The following is a 13,400-nucleotide window of genomic DNA, read 5'->3' on the forward strand; positions in this document are numbered from 1 at the left end:
CACGCGCAGCGGCGACCGCCGTCTCAGGAAGAGGAAAATGGAATAAACAAGTCGGAGGAACCAGCGCGCGAGCGAGCGAGTGGAGGCAGAATTTAAAAATAAACCGGCCTCTCCGCCCTCCGCACCCGTTTGCCGCCGCCGCTCCCCCTCTCCTAGCCCGCGCCCTCGAAGTCCCCGTGTGGGTCCGCACGCCCACCCCGTCGTCCCGCGCGGCCCCTTTAAGAAAAGAGAACGAGAGAGTGAGTGAGAATCCCAACTCTCCCCCTCCCCTCCCCTCCTTCCTACCCCCTCCTCCCTCCCCTCTCCCCTCCCCCCCTCTCCCCGGGCGGCTCCGGCTCCCGCAGCGGGACAGACCCACCCGCCCAGGCTTTTATCCGGTATCGGCAGCGTCTTCCTTCCCTCCCCGGTCTATGGTGGCGGCGGCGGCGGCGGCTCCTCGGGCGGCAGCGGAAGACGAGGCTGCGGCGTTGCCATGAACAGTGGCGGCGGCCTCCCGCCCCCCTCGGCCGCCGCCTCCTCTTCCTCCTCCTCGCTGGCGGCGGCGGTGGCGGTGGTGGCCCCGCCGGGGGTCGGGGGTGTCCCCGGCGGGGCGGCGGCGGGAGTGAAGCTGAAGTACTGCCGCTACTACGCTAAGGATAAGACTTGCTTCTACGGGGAGGAGTGTCAGTTCCTGCATGAGGACCCGGCCGCCGGAGCTGCCCCGGGCCTCGGCCTCCATAGCAACAGCGTCCCCCTGGCTCTGGCGGGCGCTCCTGGGGCCGGCTTTCCTCCCGGAGCCGTCCCGGGCGGGGGAGCCGGGCCGCCCCCGGGGCCCAAGAAGCCGGACCTGGGGGGCCCCGGGGCGGGCGTTGCAGCCAGCGGAGGAGGCAGCGGCGGAGTACTCGATGGACCGCGGTTGGCAAGTGAGTGTGGTCCGGCCTGGGGGCCGCGGCGGAGGGGAGGCCGGGGGCCGCAGGGGGCGGGAGGAGGCCCTGCCGCCGTGCCTGGCCCGCGGGCTCCCCTCCTCACCTTCCTAGGCGGTCTGAGAGGCCTAGGCCCGGCCCGGGCCCTGCTTCCTGCTTCCTGCTTCCCCTCCCCGCAGCCTGCGGCGAGCCGCGGAGTGAGGGGAGGCTGGGCTCCCGAGAACGTGGGTGGGTGGACTGGGGTGAGGTGAGTGGGGGCGGGGAGGAAGGGGGATGGGCTGCGGCGTGCGGTGTGTGATAAAGGGGGTGTCGTTTCCGGGGGTGTGGAAAGGGGTTGGGTTTGCAGGCACATGTGTCCTGCGTGCCCGTGTGCGGTGGAGTCCACCGAGTGTGGAGGTTCCCCAGTGGGTGTGCGTGTGGGTAGGGGGCGGGAGGTGAGGGGCGGGCTTACGGCTTCCTAGAGTAGGTTGAAAGAACGGAAAAAGTTTGGATAAGGCTTACGGGAGAAAGGTTTTCCAGGCAGGAAATGCTTTCTAAGGATTTGGAGTGAACGGATAGCAGCCTTTATAGTGTGCTTAGGTTTAGTCTAGGGTTTAGAGTAGGAATTTCAGAAGACTTGCATTTCAACACAGTTTTCCTGAAAGCTAGAATAAATTTGTTGGGTGTCAGTAGGGATCCTGTCTTCTACAACTTTGTATCAAGCAGACTCTTAGCATGAAGCCTTGAAAGCGTGTCATGTGCAGCACACGTTTGTGTGCCCTTGATTTTGGATATTTTAGGGCTGTTCGTATTTTTTAGTTATTTGTTATTATCTCTTGACTTGCAACATTTTAGTTAGTGAGTGGAGTTTACTTACAATTATAAGTGTAATCTATTTTACAGAATGTTGCCCTTGAGGAAAAAGTAGGACACGTGTCAGATTTTCTTTTTTTGTTTCTGAGTATATGAACATTTCTAAACCAAGTGGGAAAGGCCTACTTTCTTGGAAATTCTAAGTAGTTTTTAGATCTTAAAATAATTTGATAGGCAATTTAATGTCAGATAGGCAATAGGATGTCAGAACATTTTTCTTTTTTTTTTAAACTATAAACGAACTTGGCTTGATGTTTTAGCACTTGTTTGCCCTATGAAGAGTATTAAGTGTCTTGCCAGAGATTTGTGTGTTTTTGAAAAAAGTTTGTTTCTTTTGCAGTGATGGTCTTGACTTTAATGCAGATGTATTCGATGAGGTTGACATGCTAAGAAGATTAATTTGTAGCTTAAAATGTTTTGTAAAAAGTGCTTTATGGGTGGAATTTTGAGCAGCAAATTTGCATTTTCAACGTAAACTTTTGCTGGATGTGTGAGTTGTGACTCAGATTAATCTAAGAGTAATGTTTGATTAGTAAGCAATGACACTGAACAGTAGTTTTGTTACCTACAGAAAGAAGTCCTTTCAAAAATGCTGGTATTCGGTTTAATATGTGATCTTTCTAGGGTTTTCTAATACATAAAGGTAGTAGATTTGAGACGTGAAAGATAGGACAGGATATAAACAGGTGAAGATGGGAGTGGAGGAAAAATACTAGCAGTTGCTCAAACTTGCATTTCACATCTCAGAAAAGGAAAGTAATTGGGATATAGGGTCTTGAGAGGACAGGCGGTTAATGCTAAAAAGCCATTTTAAAATTAACATTCAGTCATTTAACAGTTATTTGAGTAAATAGCTGAGTGACGTATTTGGATTCTGTAGGACTTGCTTTAACTTGACTGGGTGAAGCCTAAGGCTTCTCTTTTCTGCTGTAGGCTTCTTAGTAACTCAGTACCTAGGTTGTGAGCTCCTACGGATGAAATAAAATTGCTTTCTATCAGTGAGTGGCAAGTAAAGTTGCTCAGGAAGCAGGGAAGAGGTTTGTGTTGGTGGTTAATGACTGCTTTGAATTTTTACACATAATTGTTTAATTTTTAGTCAACTTTCTACCTCTTATTGTATTCCTAACCATATCTTTGAGACAGGCTTTGTTTGTTAATTAAGTATATGAGGCAATTAAAATAGGTGATGCATTCCAAGAGGTATTGCTATTAGGAGAAATTAAAAATTTTTGTTAGTTGCTGACCTAATCATGTAGCATCACTGAGACAATTTTATTTTGCTTTAATTTTTTCTTTGCTTTTCTTTAAATGTAAGACTACCTGAGAGGTCATAAGTTTATCTGCTCTGGTAAGCTGGATCTGCCTGCAGAAATATTTTGTTTGGGCTCCATGGTATCTTCTATGTGTTTTAAAAGTTTTTATTGAAATATGCATACTTGGGGAAAAGTGTACAAATTATAAGTGCTTAGAATGTTCACAAGATGAACACATAGCTTATAACCAGCACTCAGGTGAAAAAACAGAACATAATCAGTACCTCCAGAAGTCCTGCTCTTGCCGGCTCCAGTCACGACCCTTCCCCAAAGGTAACTACAGTACTGATTTCTGACACTACATTCTCACACTCTGGATTCATTTTTTCACTTTTTTGTACTTTTTTTGAACTTTATAGGAGTGGAATCCTATGGTTTGTACTCTTTTTATTTTTTTGGCGTATTAGCGAGATCCATTCATGTTATGTAGGAATAGCCTCTGTAGTTCCTGTATGGTGTTACATTGTAGGAATATACCACATTTTGTTTTTTCATTTTACTCTTGATGGGCAATGGAATGTTGCCAAGTTTTGTCTGTTAAGAAGAGCACTGTTTTGAACATTCTTGAACTTTTTTTTTTTTTTTTGGTGAGCAAGTCTAAGCATTTCTGTTGGCTAACCTGGGAGTGGAATTGCTGGGTCCTAACAGGGTATGCATATGTTCAGCTTTAGTAGATGTTAAACAGTTTTCTGAAGAGATTGTACCACAGTTACATTACTCTAGTGGTGTTGTGAGTTCCATTTGGTCCACAATCTCAACGCTTGGTATTAGCTGTCTTAAAATTTTAGCCATTTTGGAGGCTAAAATTTATGGTATAATTTTGTGTTTTTAATTTGCATGTGGGTGGATTGTGATTGAATTAGTTGACAACATTTAAAAAAATCAGTTTTAATATAGAAATACGGACATCTGGTTTCCTTTGAAGGGAAACTCTTACTTGTATTGGAATTAGGACTGTTGAGGGGGCAAGACTCTCCATTTTGCCTCACTCCCTGACTGGGGGACTTTTGTATGCCTGGCTTCTTTAGGTATTTGACTTTTTGACCCTTGCTTTAGTATACTTTATATTTGCAGAATTCTTTTGTTAGTGCTTCAGATCGTGTTAAAACTTTAGAGGTAAATTAAAGAGCACATTTTATCCTTATTTTGCACACATTGGAAAACTGAAGCACGAAGCCTTTTTCTTCTTAGTACATTTGAGTTGCAGTGATGTTTCTGTCTGGTAAAGGAACCATACTTTGGATTCGTTGCTTGCTTTCATTTGTTGTATGATATGAGTATTACATTTTCATACTCCAGCTTTACTATCTGGCGATGTGGTAGTAAACATGTTCTCGGCATTCAAGATTGTTGTTTGGGAAATGTTTGTTTTTTTTTAAAAAAAGCATTTACTTTAAGTTTTTGACGTTGCATATTTCTGTTGGACTTGGCATCTTCTAAGGCTTAAGTGTGGTTTGATTTGGGTTCAGTTGAAAGATTGATTATTGGCATTTTAATGATGTAATTATAATCTCAGCTAGACTTTAAATCTTCAAGGTGCTCAATTTTTAGCAGGTAAACTATTTATTATACCAATATTTGTATTTTATGTACGTTATTTGAAACCCAGTAGGTTTGTTTATTTTACTGAAATAGACTTATTTTTTAGTTCTACTAATTTAGTTAGTAGTGAAGGCTTTGGTGTAAGACATGTCTAAGATGGAATCCTGACTCTCTCACTTACTACTTTGTGATCTGGGGCCAATTTTTAGACTTTAAGCCTCAGTGTTTCTCATTTTAAAAATGTAAGTAATAGGGGCCATCCCCATGGCTGAGTGGTTCAGTTTGCGTGCTCCGCTTCGGTGGCCCAGGGTTTTGCCGGTTCGAGTCCTGGCCGCGGACATGGCACCGCGCATCAGGCCATGGTGAGGCGGCATCCCACATGCCACAACTAGAGGGACCCACAACTAAAAATACACAGCTATGTACCGGGGGCCTTTAGGGAGAAAAAGGAAAAATAAAATCTTTAAAAAAAAAAAAACAACGGAAGTAATAGTGGTACCTACTTCAGAGTTGTGATTGGATTGCACGTGACACTATCAGTGCGTTGCCTGATACTTGGTGAGGTTTCAGTCTTAGTTGCTTCTGTTATTGAATATTATTAATAATAAGTCTATACTTAACCTGTATATTTCCTTTCCTCCTCCAGTTTTTGAGAGTATACTTTCAAGACCAGTAAAATAGCTACAGATTATTGAACTGTGGTTGTCTGTCCAAATGGAAGAAAGTAGTGGGTAACTTGAAGTTTGTATGCTAACTTTGGAATGTATAATGTGTGTGGCAAAACTGTTTTTAAGTCAGGATCACACTTTTCATCCCACAAACCTATATCAGCTGGCAGGAAAGTGAGTACTAGGAATTTGCCATTTGGGTAGCTGGTATAGGTTTAAACATTTTTATTGGACAACACACAAAGTGGATAACAAAGACTTTATTTGTAATACCATTCATTTCACTCGTTTAATAATGTGCTTGCAAGGTGGCAAGGTTTGATCTAGGTGATAGGAATACATTGAATGAAACGAAATTCTGCCCTAATGCAGTTTACATTCTAGTGGGGATTACAGACACATATATAAGATAATATTAGGTCTTCATAAGTTTTCTGAGGAAAACTCAGAGTGTTATGAGGAATAGTCAAAGAGGGATGTACAGTCTTCCCTTGGTATCCGCTGGGGGATCAGTTTCAGCACCCCCACAGATACCAAAATCCTTGGATGCTCAAGTCTCTTATGTAAAATAGCATAGTATTTGCATATAACCTACACACATCTTCCCATATACTTGAATCATCTCTAGATTACTTATATTACAAAATACAATGTAAATGCTAGGTAAATAGATGCTATATTGTATTGTTTAGGGAACAGTGACAGGAAAAAAAGTCTGTAGTCATAGGCCTTTCTACCCGCTTGTGGTTGGATCCATGGATGCGGAACCCGAAAATATGGGGGGCTGAGTGTACTAATGTAAGTCTAGGTAAGATTCACTTAACAGGTAAAACACTTCTTTCCATGAAAATTCATTTGAAATGGCCCTGTAAGAAGATAAGTGATTGCCAAAACAAAACAAAATATCTTCCTCTTTTTGTCCTTTCATAGAATTTTTCTTTTTTAATTGTTTCTATTTTGAGATAATTGTAGAGTCACGTGCAGTTTTAAGAAATAATAGAACGTTTGTTGTCCCCTCACTCAGTTTCCCCCAGTGGTAACATCTTTCATAACCATAGTACAGTATCACACTCAGTATTGATTGATACAATCCACTTATCTTATTCAGATTTCCCAGTCTAATTTGCACTAGTTTGTGTGCCCATGTGTGTATTTAATTCTATGGAATTTTATCATCTGTGTCTATGTGCCTGGCAACAGTCAGGACAGAACAGTTCTGTCACTCTCAAGTTGCCTTTTGTAACTGCTCCCCTCCCAATCCCTGGCAACCCCTAATTTGCTCTCAGTTTCTATAATTGTGTCATTTTAAGAATGTTCTATAAATGGAATTATATAGTATGTAACCTTTTGGGATTAGCTTTTTTTTTCCCCCCACTTGGCATAATTCCCTCAAGATTCAGTCAAGTTGTGTGTATCAAAAGTTAGCTTTCCCCCCCCCCCATGAGGATCGGCCCTGAGGTAACATCTGTGACAGTCTTCCTCTGTTTTATGTGGGACGCTGCCACAGCATGGCCTGACGAGCAGTGCTACGTCCACATCTGGATCCGAGCCTGTGAACCCCAGGCCAGCACAGTGGAAACTTAACCACTATGCCACCGGGCTGGCCCTGAGAGTTAGTTTGTTTTTATTGCTGAATTTGAATTTTTCCTTTTTTTTTAACTTGGAAAATTTATATCCATCTTTATTTTGGAGCGGCATTTTTTGTTCACTTTTCAGTAGGCATGTCTGCTTTTGTATACAAAGCTGTGAACATTTACGGTACCTAGACATGGTATTTTAAAAGTTTGTGCTGGGATTTTAAGGAGCATTTATTGACAGATTTGAATATTTGGTTTTTACTTACCTATTTATTTTAGGATTGATTTTCATTTATTTAATTTAGTTTTTAAATTATAAAAGTCAAAAACTTGTAAAACTTTCCATTGGAACAGCAATGTATAAAGTCAAAGTAAACCACTCTCCTCATCTTATTGCCCAAGATTAATCGTTATTAATAGTTTTTTTGTGTGTAACCTTAATTACCTCCTAAAAGGCCCTGTTTCCAAATATAGTCACTTTGGGGATTAGGGCTTCAAACATATGAATTTTAGGGGGAAACAGTTTAGTATGTAGCACATGCATGCACACACATGAATTTTGTAGCGGTATTTCTCACAACTGTGTTTCCATAGTAACTTACTTTATATCCTGTTTATAAAGTAGTTTAGTGAGCCAAAACTATACAAATGGAATAGGATAAAATATTTTTCTGTACTCTTGTCATGTAGTTGTTAACAAATCAGTACGTACAGCATTTGAGTCTCCATTCAGTATATAGGAATTACTACTGGACTGAGGGTCCTGAGGTTTTGATTTTAGTGCTCTCTCTTACAAAATAACTTTTGAACTGTGGTTGTCTGTCCAAATGGAAGAGAGCAGTTATCTTAGGCTAGTCATTTAGTACATGTGAAAATATGTTTCTTTATCTGTAAAAAAAAAAAAAAAAAAAAAAAGGAGAATGAGATATGGAGTACTTGATGTCCAAAATCCCGTCAACTCTAAAATGCTTCTGTATTTTCTAAATGTTTATGTTCTAGAAAGCAAACTATGTATTTCATGTTTAATCCTTAGATTTCCTCCTCTTCCCCTCCCGGAAACTTTTAAAAACACTTGACCACGCAGCAGATTAACTTTGGCATAGAGAAGGCTATGCTGATCTCACAGATCTTGGCTGAGTTAATTGGCATGTAGATAACTGTCCTCTTCCATAAAAAAGCTCTCCCTTTTTTGATATCTCTTTTGGTATCTCACTTGCTTTTTCTTTAAAAATAAATATACTGTTCTTATTTTTCTAAAGCTAGTTTTAAATTATATTTCTAGTATTAAAAATTCCAGGTTTACAGAAATAGGAACAATAGCTTGTTTTTTGGAATTAAAAATGTAATACATGCACAGGTTAAAAATTTAAATAGCACAGAAGGGTACATAGTGAGAAGTAGTATCCCTCCTTCCTTAGTTCCCTGATCTTTCTCCAAAAGATAGTCACTCTTTTCAATTTATTTTGTATCCATTCAGAAATATTCTTTGCCTATACATTCATGTTTATATTTCCCTATCTCTGGCATATAATGACACACATACACATGTGCACACACGTGGAAGCCTAATGTACTTTAACTTTTCTCACTGAATTGCACAGTTTGTTCCACATCCACATGTAGATATCTACCTTAGTCTTTTTTAATGGCTGCATAATATTCCATTGTATGGTTATATTATTCTTTTAATGGATAGGTTGTTTATAGTCTTTTACAAATGATGGCACTAAACTGTTATATCTTAATGTATTATGTATGTTTATACATAAATTTACACAAAATATGATATACACATATGTTAAGGGGCATACAGAATATTCAGTAATCTGGTTCAAACTTGGTACATTAAAAAAACCTTGCAGACGAATACCATATGATCTCAGTTATGTGTGGAATCTAAGAAAAACCCTGAAGTCATAGATGTAGAGAACAGATTGTGGTCGCCAGAGATGGGATAGGGGTGGGGATGAGAGTGAAGTGTGGGCAAAATGGATAAAGGTGGTCAAAAGGTAGAAACTTCCAGTTATAAGATAAATAACTCCTGGGGATGTAATATATAGCAAGGTAGTTATAGTTAACAATACTGTATTGTATATTTGGAAGTTGATAAGAAAGTAGATCTTAAAAGGTCTCATAAGAAAAAAAATTGTAACTATGTTTGGTGATGCATGTTAACTAAACTTATTGTGGTAATCATTTCAAATTCAATGTATACATATATTCAATGTATATTCGTTCAGTGTATACATAAATCGTTGTACACCTAAAACTTATACAGTGTTATATGTCAAATATATCTCAATAAAAATACTATGTATTTTATACACCGTTAGCTGAAAATAACATATTTGAAGTAGTTATCCATATCAAATCTGCCCCAGCAAGATTTTTTCCCCCAATGGCTCATATATCTAGAGGTAGTTATGTAGATCACATCTTTTGCAACTTAATACTTGTAAATAGTCACTGGGGAATTTCATTTATGTATTTAATAAAAGACTAGTGTTGTTATTTAATACTCTTTCATTGTTTCTCTATATTCTTGATAGTATAGACACCTTATGGTGCTTTCATAAATATTAGGTAGAGCATGATAGAGCTGGAAAAGTTGGAGAGGACTTTATATGTCATTTGGTTTAACTTTTTTTTTAATTGAGGCAAAATGGGTATATAACATTATATAAGTTTCAGGTGTACATTGTAATTCAACATGTGCGTACACTACAGAGTGATCACCACCAAGAGTCTAGTTAACATCCGTCATCACACAGTTGACCCTCTGCACTCATTTTGCGTACCCCCAACACCCTTCCCCTCTGGTAACCACCATTCTGTTCTCTGTATCCATGAGTGTGTTTTTGTTTTAGATTTCACGTATGAATGAAATGATTAGCGTATTACCCTCAAGGTCCATCTGTTTTGTTGTAAATGGCGAGATTTCATTCTTTTTTTATGGCTGAGTGGTATTCCATTGTACCACCTCTTCTATGGCTGAGTGGTATTCCATTGTATGTATGTACCACATCTTCTTTATCCATTCATCCATCAGTGGACACTTTGGTTGTTTCCCTATCTTGGCTACTGTGAAAGATGATGCAGTGAACATAGGGGTGCATATATCTTTTCAAATTAGTATTTTCATTTTCTTTGGATAAATACCTTGAAGTGGAATAACTGGATCATATGGTAGTTCTATTCTTAATTTTTTGAGGAATCTCCATACTGTTTTCCATAGTAGCTTTACCAATTTACATTCCCACCAATAGTGTACGAGGGTTCCCTTTTCTCCACATCCTCTCCAACCCTTGTCATTTCATGTTGGTTTAACTTTCTTATTTTGCTAATTTGTTCCTAAACTTATTCTGTCTCTTAATATTGCTGTTGCTGAATCTGAATATATACTTGGTTGAAAGTATGAGATCAGGGGTGAAGAAAGACAAAATACAATGGCGCTTTTAAATTCCATAAGTGACATTTTATGGTTCTTAGTCTTTATAACAATATATCAGCTATGTCTGAGGAAGAGTTGTCTTGACAAAGATGGGACAGAGACTCTTCTCCCTACTCCTAACGCTTGGAAAAATTATCAAGGGAGCTTTTAAAGTGAAAATTTTAGCAGGTTCCTCTGATATGTATTATAAAAAGATTTCATGTATACAAGTAATGTCTGTGAAAAACTTAGACTATGGTAAACTTTTTTTTTTTCATTGAGTTATTGATAGGTTACAATCTTGTGAAATTTCAGTTGTACATTAATGTTTGTCAGTCATGTTGTAGGTGCACCACTTCACCCTTTGTGCCCACCCCCCACCCCACCTTTCCCCTGGTGTCCACTAAACTGTTCTTGGTCCATAGTTTTAAATTCCTCATATGAGTGGAGTCATACACAGATTATCTTTCTCTCGCTGGCTTATTTCACTTAACATAATTCTCTCAAGGTCCATCCATGTTATTGCAAATGGAATGATTTTGTTCTGTTTTGCAGCTGAGTAGTATTCCATTGTATATATGTACCACATCTTCTTTATCCATTCGTCTGTTGATGGGCACTTAGGTTGATTCCACGTCTTGGCTATTGTAAACAGTGCTGCAATAAACATTGGAGTGCACGGGACTTTTGGGATTGCTGACTTCAGGCTCTTTGGATAAATACTCAGTAGTGGGATGGCTGGATCGTATGGTATCGTATGGTAGTTCTATTTTTAGTTTTTTGAGGAATCTCCATACTATTTTCCATAGTGGCTGCACCAGTTTGCATTCCCACCAGCAGTGTATGAGGGTTCCTTTTTCTCCGCAACCTCTCCAACATTTGTTGCTATTAGTTTTAGATATTTTTGTCATTCTAACGGGTGTAAGGTGATATCTTAGTGTAGTTTTGATTTGCATTTCCCTGATGATCAGCGATGATGAGCATCTTTTCATGTGCCTATTGGCCGTCAGTATATCGTCTTTGGAGAAATGTCTGTTCATGTCTCCAGCCCATTTTTTGATTGGGTTGTTTGATGTTTTGTGGTTGAGTTGCGAGAGTTCTTTATATATTAAGGATATTAAGTAGACTATGGTAAACTTTTAGTATAATTTGGACTAAAAGTGGAGATTCATTCATTCATTTAATTAACAAACATTTATTGAGCACATACTCTGTGTCAGGTGCTGTTTTAGATTCTTGGGATACATTAGTGAACCCAATAAATAAAAGATCCCTTCCTTTGTGGATCTTACATTTTAATGGGTAGGTAGACAATATTTATAAACATAACCCCAATACTTTTATGGTATGTTAAAAGATGACAAGTATTGTTAAAAAAGCAAACAACTCTACTCCTTCTCAGTTTTCAATAAACCATAGGTTTGGATGATCTTAAACTGATATTTTGCACAAGGAGTAAGCTGGTTTTAGAAACATATTTTCTCTCTTCATTATTAAATTCTGAGTCACTTTACTGAGAAAACAATTAAGAACAGTAGAAGACTTCAAAACATTTATTGCTTTATTGGCAGTTTTTGATTGTATAAAAACACTTATCTTGGCACAGATCCCAAACTAAAACTGTCTTTTATTGGACGACATTTTTTGGTAAGTAATCAGATAGATAGTACTAAATATTAAATAGCTTCACCCGAGAGCCCAATTTATTTAGTGTTTATGGTCAAGTTTGTAGCCAGTTCGTCTTGGAAGGCCTATGGTATTGGACTCCTCAGAGTCAGGTGTTTGCCAGTCTTGCACTGAAATTCCTTTCTCATTGAGGAGACTAAGTAATAATATATATCTTAAAACATTTTCAGCTCAAAACAGTGTACTGTATATACTTCAGTGTTAACAGTAGGATCTCAGCTGGGTACTTGTTAAGCTAATTGATCCATCTAAAATTGCGGTTTCAGTATTTTTTTGGTCTTGCTATAGGCATTGCTGTGGCTGTCTTGGTGCAAAGGTATGACGACTTCCATAAGGGTGAATTTGCCAGATAGACCTTGCAGTTTTTAAAACAATGTCAGCTTGTCTCTCTGGAGGTCTGATGTTTTATGCAGATGACTTAGTCTTTAGTAAATGATATAGTGTATGTACACTGGGCACTGACTAGAGAGCTTAATTTAATTATCAAACATTTATTGAACACTTCTGTGCCAGTCATCATACAGGTATTGGGGAATACAAAGATGCATGCTTCTGGCTATTTATGAATGCATAGCCTTGTAAAGGATTTTGAAATGTATAAAATTTGGCATAGTATGGTATGCTATAGATAGAAAATTATAAAAAACTCTGTTCAGGGATATTTTGGAAGATTGTATGAAGAGGTGATATTTGAACTACTTTTTTTTTTTAATGGTTGGCACCTGAACTATCATCTGTTGCCAATCTTATATATCTTTTTTCTTCTCCCCGAAGCCCCCTAGTACATAGTTGTATATTGTAGTTGTGGTCCTTCTGGCTGTGCTCTGTGGGATGCTGCCTCAGCATGGCTTGATGAGGAGTGCCGCATCCGTGCCCAGGATCCAAACCAGCAAAATCCTGGGCCACCGAAGCAGAGCCTGTGAACTTAACCACTCGGCCACGGGGCTGGCCCCCTGAACTACTTTTTGAAACTTGTATGCAGCGTATGTGGTAGAAAAGAAGAGTGTCCTAGGCAGATGAGAAAAAGGACACAGAGGTTTTGAGAGAAAGCATCATACATGATTTTGTTCTATAGTTATCTGATGTGGTTCAGAATAGGCTATATTATGGAGAGTGGTACCAGATGGTAGATTGTGTGGCCACATTGTGAAGGCCCTGCTAGGCTGTCCTAAGTGAAGTGATAAGATCTGTGTCTTAAAAAGATAACTGTAATAGTTTATTTGGCTTTTAAGGATGGAAATTTGGAGTAGTCTTATAGTAATTGAAGGGAGAAATGCTAAGGACTTGATTTAGGCAAGTGGAAATTAAATATAGAGGGCACATTTGAGAGAGACTTGGTGAACCAACCTCTTGGGTTAGATGAGAGAGAGAAGGACTAAAGATAAAGGAGTTCTTAGTTTAAAAGTACTTGTCACACATCTAGTTGGAGA

General features: G+C 39.4%; 1 protein-coding gene across 13 annotated transcripts in view; it reads left to right on the forward strand.

Annotated features, from left to right (window-relative positions):
• Positions 1-3: 3 nt before the first annotated feature.
• Positions 4-13,400, forward strand: part of PAN3 (poly(A) specific ribonuclease subunit PAN3) — a 135,457-nt gene continuing 122,060 nt past the window's right edge. For 11 of the 13 annotated variants that reach the window (XR_002800966.2, XR_011427931.1, XR_011427932.1 and 8 more), the window contains exon 1: positions 4-902. Coding sequence is in view for 7 of the 13 variants with exons in the window: in XM_023621451.2 (XP_023477219.2) it covers positions 473-902 (430 nt within the window). In the remaining 6 variants the exon portion in view is untranslated. The remainder of the gene's footprint in view (positions 903-13,400) is intronic. The other 2 variants (XM_023621457.2, XM_023621456.2) reach the window with 2 other exon arrangements.

Source organism: Equus caballus, chromosome 17, assembly GCF_041296265.1.
Source record: "Equus caballus isolate H_3958 breed thoroughbred chromosome 17, TB-T2T, whole genome shotgun sequence".
Taxonomy (NCBI): Eukaryota; Metazoa; Chordata; class Mammalia; order Perissodactyla; family Equidae; genus Equus; species Equus caballus.